This window comes from Microtus oregoni, unplaced genomic scaffold (assembly GCF_018167655.1).
Source record: "Microtus oregoni isolate MIOR12 unplaced genomic scaffold, Mior012 000027F_ref0000203, whole genome shotgun sequence".
Classification (NCBI taxonomy): domain Eukaryota; kingdom Metazoa; phylum Chordata; class Mammalia; order Rodentia; family Cricetidae; genus Microtus; species Microtus oregoni.
The window spans coordinates 5,745,248-5,754,374 of record NW_024543086.1 but is presented as its reverse complement, the minus strand read 5'-3'; the positions used below and the strand labels follow the sequence as shown (position 1 = coordinate 5,754,374).

Sequence of the window (9,127 nt, the reverse complement as noted above, 5' to 3'; positions counted from 1 at the left end):
AAATTTTATACCTCTTATTTCCTCCTCATGATCCTGGACAGCTTCTACTTTTTAGTACATGCTTTAGAAAGTTGTAATATGAAAAAGAATGTCAATCCCTGGCCTTTCTTATTCCCCCTTTCCTTGGGTTACGTCCCATTCTTTCCAGTATGACTGTTGCTTCTCTGAATCCTTCCCTGACCCACACGCTTCTCTCTCACATCCCTCCCTAGCCGCCTTTCATTGACTATCTGACCTCACATAAGCCCCATCGCCTAAGAAATAAGATCACATCCTTGTTGAGTGTGATGTCACTGCTCAGCTTTCCTCTGCGAGCTCCTTTACCCTTGTGCTTGCTTCTATAAACATGTGCCTAAAATGTCTCCACCACTCTAAGGTAACTTCAGGAGAAGTTTTACATGCGGACTTAATCACCCTCTTAGAACAAAGATCCAATGGGCATATATTGAGTCCATGAATAACTAGTTGACTCCCTAATTGAGAGAATGGAATTTGCTAAAGCCGAAACAAAAGAAAATGAAAACGAAAGAAATTGAGACCAATAAGAAATGTGAGTGGGACAAAATGAAGGAGTTAAGATCTGAGAAATGGGATTCCTACCTAATATAATGGTCCACCTCATCAGAATGATTATCTAGAAGACATTCTGCACAGACCAAAATAACTCTGGTACTTCAAGGCAGGGTGACTTTGTGTGCAAACTGATAACTCTAATAAACTTGATCCTTGAGTTTACTGGTAATGGGAGGCACCATTTCCAGAGGTGGAGATGGTGACTTTACAGCAAGGAGGACCTTGGGCCGTCAGGAGTGCCCTTCCCTGCCATTCTGAGCAGTCATAAACCGCACCTCAGATAAAATGTGACACGGTCCTTGCTTCCTGTTCCACTGTCGGGAAGAAGAAAATGATTGAGAGGAACAACAGGCTGGGAGGTGACAGAGCTGCCTGCCAGCCCTCAGCCTCAGCCCCCAGCTCACCCTCACGCTTGCAGTCTGCCTCCTCCACCTCATCATTCTTCTCCCAAAAACTCTTCAGGACTCCCCGGTCCTCTTCCTCACAGCATAAAAGCTTAACCAGCCTTCTGACCCAGCCTGGTCTTTCCAGTCCCAGCCTCTGCCATTGTTGGTGGCCAAGCTTTGTGATCTCTGAAGAAAAGGCTGATAGATTTCTGCTTCTTGATCCAGCCATCTGCCTGCAGCACCATTCCCCCTAACATGCCTAACATTTCTCTTTACGTGCTTGCTAGACAATGCTTTAAATAATGTTGCTTTCCAGGGACCTCCTCTGATTCTGTAAATCTGTGTGTGCCCATGCGTGCCTGTATTCATAAGAAAGACACTTTTATGAACCACTGAGATATGTTGCCTTTAAATAGTTTAGAATGAACTTTTTAATAATAAGAATATTGTTATGTAACTGATACACTTACTGAAAATAACAGAAGTAAGATGATTAACATTATTAAGTCACTACACTACTTAATATGCATTTTGTTCTCAAATTTTATCCACTTTGTAATAATAGTTGTATTTTCTTAATTCATGGGAGCAATTATTTATTTCTTTTGGATTTGTTTTTGTTGTTGTTGATGATGATGAGACAGGGGCTTGCCATGTATCCCAGGCTGACTTGGAACTCTAAATTCTCCTCATGTCTCAGTCTCTTCAGTGCTACAATATTAGCCACCATGCCCTGCTCCTTACGACTCCCACCCTCAGTCCAGAATACCAGCCAGAATCATATTCTATTTAACTTCCTTTCCTTGCATGCAATTCTAAGCTTTCCTTTGATCTGTGACACTTGAAAAATATAGGTTGGTAATTTTGTGAACTAACCTCTAATTTGAGAGTTCTTTTAATAATGTTTCTAACTCATCAGTGATGTCATGTTCTCTTTATATCATATCAGAAAGGCACAAGATGTCAAGATTTCCCAATGTTATTATTCTTTAAAATTAAGAAGATATCCAATTCCTTATCAAACTTTCCTTCATTAGTTTGCCATCCCTTTCATATTTACTCCCTACCACTACTGCCACCAAACCGCACAACGCTGAGGTTTAAATCCAAGACCTTCATGTATACAAGGAAAATAACTTTCAAATGAATAACATCCCCAGCCCCCATCCGTTTACTTTTAAGGAAAATTACCACCCAAAAGAGAGAGGTCTCTGGTGTGTACAGCATTAGCCAAGGCTTCTTTTTTTACATAGTTTTAGGAATTGAATCTAGGGTCTTACAGGTGCTAAGTAAGCCTCTACCACTGAGCTGCATTCTTCATTGAGTTGAATCCCTGCTTTCAACGTCTGTTCTGTGGCTGACCCTCATTAGGTTGCCCAGGCTAGCCTCGAACCTACTCTCTAGCCCAGGTAGCCCTTGACATTGTTGTCCTCCTCCTTCATTCTCTTGAGTATCCAGGATTATGGCCTTGTACCACCAGGCCCAGCCTGTTGTTAGAAAGAAAATCAGAGTATAACTTTGATAAAGAGAGTTTAAAATTACCCCACAAAAAAATACCTGCATCACCTACATCAGTCCAATCTCTTCTTTTAAAAGGATCTTACCACCCAAAAGAAAGAGGTCTCTGGTGTGTACAGCATTAGCCAAGGCAAAATTTCTCATTTGCATTTTCAACTCTGCTCATGAATGATCTTTTCATTCCCTTGGCCTTTGCAATAAAAAGGTGCCCGTGAAATGAGTATATCTTCGCATAATGAGAAAAAAGACACACTATTCTTTCTGACTTACAAAATGTCATAATATTGCTTTTGGTCCCATTATGATGGGCATCTGTAATTGCATTTACTTTTTTATGCTTTCTTCAATGGTTTATGTAGTCTCTGAAGAGCTCTCTGCAGCCCTGGAGTCTGTGGATTGAAAAATCGTTCAGATTGATTAAAGCATGAAGAGAATGATGGTGAGGGTCGGGTCATGCGAACATCAGGAAAGTAAAATATTACCATTTAAACTACAAATGGAACTTTTTTCCATAAATGATCAGATTTACAATGGAAGCCTGGGTTGTTCATTGTAAGATTAATAACAACTGACATTAACTCATGTATTTATTCAAAAGAAAATAATCTTATGAGCCCAGTAAGTGAAAAAGACCATTATTTACAGATTCTAACTTCACAAAGTACATCTTTGAGAGATTTACTTCTAGGACTTCAAACAAAATTGGTCAAGAGGAACCGTGAGAGTTTAGTTGTGCGTTCCTTTAAAGAGCCTGGCAGCTAGAAGATTCAGAGTACAGCACCATCCTCCACAATTACTGCTTACCTTTGCATCACGGTGACCAAAATTACCCAACAGAAAAAACCTCAGCAATGAAGCCTCCTCTTTGCTCATGGTTTTGGGAAATCCAGTCCGTAGTTCCTTTGCTCCATGACCTATTGCCATGACCAAGGCAGCTTGAAGGAATTGTTTAATTTGGCTCCAGTTCCAGAGCAGTAGAGTCCGTGATCATCATAGCAGTGAGCATGATGTAGGCAAGCAGGCATGACACATGCTGAAGCTGTGCCCGAGAGCTTACACCCCTCTCCACAAACAGGAAGTGGGGGAGATACGTTATGTAATTCACTAGGCTTCCATTGGAGTTGCTGTATAGTTGAGAATGACATTGAGACGCTGACCCTCCTGCCTCCATCTCCTGAGTGCTGAGATTACAGATGTGTGCCTCTACACCTGGCTTATGTGTGATAGAACCCAGAGGCTCATGCTTGCTAGGCAGGCCCTCTGCCAACTGAGTCCCACCTCCGGTCCCATTTATTCATCTGATGCCCTGCTCTGAAGTCTTACAAGGTTAAAACTTTTTTATCCAAAGAAATCCCAAAGACAAAAGAGCTCTTGGGAATGGAATACATGTGACATGAGAACCGAAGGAGGGAGCTCTGAAGGGAAAAGAGCGTGGGTACAAAGAGCATGCAGGAGGGGGCCCAGCTGCAACAAAGCAAGGTGATGTATATGGACAAAAAAATGTTATCATAAAACCTATTATACAGTAAGCTACTTTTCTTAAAAACTCAATTAAAAGTAAAATGTAAACATCTCTCAATTTGTCCTAAAATATGTCAACATAGTTTTATGTGCTGCCCAATTTTTTCTTCTCAAATTTCTTCCTACGTGGGCAGGGTTAATAATATTGACTATTCTTCCAGAGGACCCATGTTCAACTCCTAGCACCTCTGTAGTGACTAACAACTGTCTGTAAATCCAGTTCCAGGAAATCCAATGCCTTATTCTGGCCTCTACAGGCACTGGACATGTAAGTGGTACACAGACAGACACGCTGGCATAACACTCATACACATAAATAATTTTTAAACACTTAATTACATGAGAAAAGGATGGTAAGAATATCTTTCTTCGGTTTTTAAAAGCTAACTCATTTTGTAAAGGTTTGTTTTACTTTAATGTGTGTGTGTACATGTATACCTAGTGCCCACAGAGCCCAAAGGAGGGTATCAGATCCCCTAGAACTGGATTTGCATGTAATTATGAGTCACCTGATATGAGTGTTGGAAATTGAACCCAGGTTCTCTGCCAGAGCAGCAAGTGCTCTTAACCATAGGCCACCGCTCTGGCCCATCTTCCTTCTTTTTATGTGGGGAAGTCAAAGATGAACAAGGTAAACGGAGAAATTTTACCATTAAGAATGAAAGAGGGCTCAAAAGTAGCCCTTCAGCATCCCATCCTTGCAGACAAGCTTTGAGTTTTCTACAACTGCACCAACCAGGTGGTCCACACCTGCCACACCACCGCTATTACCTGCTTTCACAACCCTGATGCTTGTCTAGTTGTAGATTGTTTTTCTTGTTGTTTAATACATCTGACCCAAAAACAGATGCATTGTAAGGACTGGTCCCATTTTTCTAGACAAATAAAGACATATTTCATAGACAAATAAAGAGATGCCATGCCGTGTTTTCCTCCTTACTATAGTGTGTCACTCACCTCTCCTGACCACACCTTCCTGTGTGTTTTTAGACCATTGTTCCTGTTCCTGGAAATGACTCTTTCCTTGGATTTTTCTTGGCTACGGTGGAAATGGCGAACCCCAAATGGCTTCCCCGTACCCCCTTCAGAAAGCACGCCTCTGCTTTCTCCAGAGATGAACCAGCAGAGCTACAACCCAACAGAGCAGCGGGTGGTATATCCCAACAATGGCATGTGTCACCAGGACTGGAAGAAGGTCTCCAGGAGATACCCAGGCAACAGCATCTGTACAACCAAGTACACCCTACTCACCTTCCTGCCCCAGAATCTCTTTGAGCAGTTTCATAGGTATGCAACAAAGTCCTCCAACTATACACACTTTAGCCTAGTATTTGCCACTGAGACAAACTCAGGGAAGCTTTTCTCTAAGCAGCCTCCTGTAATATCCACATGTATATATGAAACAAGCTTCTCTCATTGACCAGGTAATGACTTATCTTGCCATGTTTTCGGTGGTAAGCATACATGAGGGAAAAAGGAAATACCGGACTCATTGTACCAGCTAGTGAATGAGACACATATTAATTTTTAAATTATTAAATTGATTAAAAACTGTAACCAGAAGGAATACTTGCAAGAAGGGAAATATGATGCCATTTTACAGTGAGAATTTGACCTACTTAATAATGTCAGCAAAGGTTTCCTTGAGGAAGTAGCAATTCAGATATGACTGGTTGAAAAGATAGGTCCCTGAGTAGATAACTCACATGGGCACTGGGGGCTAAAGTGTTCACTGAGCCAAGTTTGAGGACCAGAGTTCAGATCCCCAGCACTTCTCAAAGTGTGAGCCAAGTTTGAGACTGTTTACCTATAGTCCCAGCTCCTGGGAGGGGGAGACTGAGGAGCCCCAGAGCAAAGCTGACTAGTTTAGATTAGTGAAATCAATGAGCTGTTGTTTCAAGTAAGAAACCCTACCTCATTATGTAAAGTATAGAGTGACTGGGGAAGACTTCAAATGTCAACAGCTAACATGCACACATGTATATGCTCTTGCATAAACAGGTGCACCCATACATATGTGAACACATTGCATATAACACATGCATTTTTAAAGGAATAAAAATAAAGAAATGGGTGAAAGGAACCAGGAGAATGTTTCTACTGACGTAGTCACATGAACAAAGGCACTGTGGCAGAGGAAATGAGAGTCACTTAAAAATTTTGAATGTATAATCCATTCGTTTCAAACAATGAACAAAAGCACTAATTATAAATCAAATATATGCTTAAATCACAAAATCTATTGAAGTTTATGACGTTCATCAGCTGCCATACTTCAGAACACTTTAGTGTACACAAAACCAATTTTTATGTCACATAACATTTATAAGAGTCCTTTAAAGTGGACAGTATGATATTATGCTATCTTTGCACAAGAGAGAACAAACATCGGCAGGTCCATGAATTAGTAAATCACAGAGACAAGGTAAAGGTGTGGCCACCAAGACTGATGGCCTGAGTTCAATCCCTGTGACCTGGAAGAAGAGAATCCACTCCTGCAAGTTGTCCTCTGAGCTCCATATGCACACTATGGCAAAGGGCACATGCATGCTTGTGCGCACACACACACACACACACAGAGAGAGAGAGAGAGAGAGAGAGAGAGAGAGAGAGAGAGAATAAATAAGTGTAATTTTTAGAAATACATAGAATTTGCCTTCAAAGCCTTTACTACATTGTTTGACTTGACACTGAAAGACGAATTTGTTTGGGTTAAAGCCACTAACTAGGAAGAGATTGGAAGAGTATGTTTTTCACCACCTGGGTCTCCACTCACAGCTTGCTTGTCTCTCCAGGTGGGCCAACCTCTACTTCCTGTTTCTGGTGATTCTGAACTGGATGCCCTCCATGGAAGTCTTCCACCGGGAAATCACCATGTTACCATTGGCCATTGTCCTGTTCATCATCATGGTCAAAGATGGCATAGAGGACTTCAAGAGATACTGCTTTGATAGAGAGATGAACAGCGCCAGCATTCAGATATACGAAAGGTAAGGGGGCTCTACCACTGTTCTCGCTCTTGTAAACAGGCTAAATAAACTCATCAGCATATTTAAGGGACTAATCTTTACTTGAGTATGGCTTTTAACTTTAGTTTGTATGTGTGTGTGTGTGTGTGTGTGCGCGCGCGCATGTGTGTGTTTGCCACAACACACAAATAAAGTCCAAAGGTCAACTTGTATGAGTTGGTTCTCCCTTCTAGTATATGGGGTCTGGGTGTTGAACTTAAGTCATCAGACTTGATGGCAAGCACCTTTGTCTACTAAACTAATCTCATATGTTCTTTTTAAAAAACAATAATATTTTTAAAGTACTACTTTTATTTTTGCTATTATAATTTCATCATTTCCCCCTTCCTTTATCTCCCTCCAAGCCTCTTTATAAACCTCCTCCTTGCTCTTTTTAAAATTCATTGCTTTTTCTCATTAATTATTGTTGCATGTGTATAGGTGTGTGTGTATGTACATATTCCTAAACGTAATCTGCTCAGTCTGTCTAGTGTTACTTTATGTATGTTTTCGGGTCTCACCATTTGGTATTAGAGAGTCAGTTGGAGAGCTCTTCCCTGGGAAGACCCTCATTCCCACTCTCAGCACTCCTTACATGCCTGTAGTTCTTTGTACAGCACTGAGGCCTTGCAGACTTTCTCCAGGGCATGTTAGCATTGTCTGTTGTTGTTCTTGTTCAGCTCAACTTTGAACAATCATGTTGGTGAAACTTTATGGGTGTAGCTTCTGACGCACTAGGAGACTTCCCAGTAAACTCTCTGATCATGTGGCTTTTACAATCTTCTCACCCCCGTTCTCCCAGGTTCTCTGAGCCTTAGGTGAAGGAATGTTCTGTGGAGGTATCACACGGGACTGGGTATTCTGATTAGTTCTGGTTTTGTGTAGTGCTCTCCTGCTGTTAAAAAGAGAAGATTCCTTGGTGATGGATAAGGACTACACTCGGATGTGGATAAAAAGACAAATATTTAGAGTATAGTTAGGGGTTATGCTGCTTTAGTGAAGTGGCAGCTGTAGGATCTCTTCCAAGATCCATGACTTCACGAGCCTTGGGTAGTTGGCTACGTTTCCAGTGGTGGGCATGATTTCGATGTTCTTGATGGGACTTAGTCCAATGAGAGAGCTATTAGTTATTAGCAAGATATGCATTGCACTATTACATGGCAAGTTATTTGTGCCTTACTGGTCATTGTTGTGGTTCATAGGTATTACAGATAGGTAGGCCTTTTGGTTGCTTCTTATTTAGGAGCTTGAATGGCACCTTCTGGTATCAAGAAACCTAGTCCTCAGGGAGGGCCTTGCAGGTCAACTCCAGCTCAAGGATCTTGGGCCCTTTGTCTAAAGTGCATGATGTCTTTGTCAATAGGGATTTACCTTCCACCTTTGGAAGTAACCTGTTATGTTCAGAATCTCTGACCAACAGCTCAAAGGAGGACTTGCAATGACTCATGTTGGGGGTTTTGTTAGATGCATCTTCTTTGGCTCTTGGAGATAGCATTGTCAGCCCAAATAAGAAAATTTCATTTGAACTATATTAGTATATTTATACACAGACTTATGTGTGTGGTAAGGGTTTTCTTATGTAGATAGTGAAAAGTTCCTTAGGACTTTTTCAGACATTAAGTTTTCTTAATTCAGTGATTCTCAGCTGGGTGTCATTTTGACACACACCTCCTCATGAATATGTGGTGAAAGGTTGGGATAGTTGGTAGGCAGGATACTATCAGCATCAAACAGATGGAGGCTAGGGGTATCAGGTTATGTCTTAAATACACAAGACAGGATACACACACACACACACACACACACACACACACACACACACATATATATATATATATATATATATATATATATATATATATATACTAGTCAAAAATAGCAGGGCTGATGTTGAAAAACCTTGATATAGCTCATGGAAACCTTCACAGACATTGCATTGTTAAGTTTGGGCTAGATGTCCAAGGATTAGACTCTAAGATGATTAGATCATCACAGAAGACTAATTTCCTAAGAAGCTCTTTTGATGTTGTCAGGTGATGTTGCACAAATTAAAAAACAAAAACAAAAACAGCCAAGCTGTTTTTAAAGCTGGAGAGTGCCGTGGCTAAAAATCCATTTTGT

The 9,127-nt window shown here is 41.0% G+C and overlaps 1 protein-coding gene across 1 annotated transcript in view; it reads left to right on the top strand.

Moving 5' to 3' along the window:
• The first annotated feature begins 5,010 nt into the window (after nucleotides 1-5,010).
• The window catches only part of Atp10b (ATPase phospholipid transporting 10B (putative)), a 102,111-nt gene continuing 97,994 nt past the window's right edge, over nucleotides 5,011-9,127 (top strand). The window contains exons 1-2 of the mRNA XM_041676112.1: nucleotides 5,011-5,285; nucleotides 6,794-6,988. Coding sequence (XP_041532046.1) covers nucleotides 5,011-5,285; nucleotides 6,794-6,988 — 470 coding nt within the window. The remainder of the gene's footprint in view (nucleotides 5,286-6,793; nucleotides 6,989-9,127) is intronic.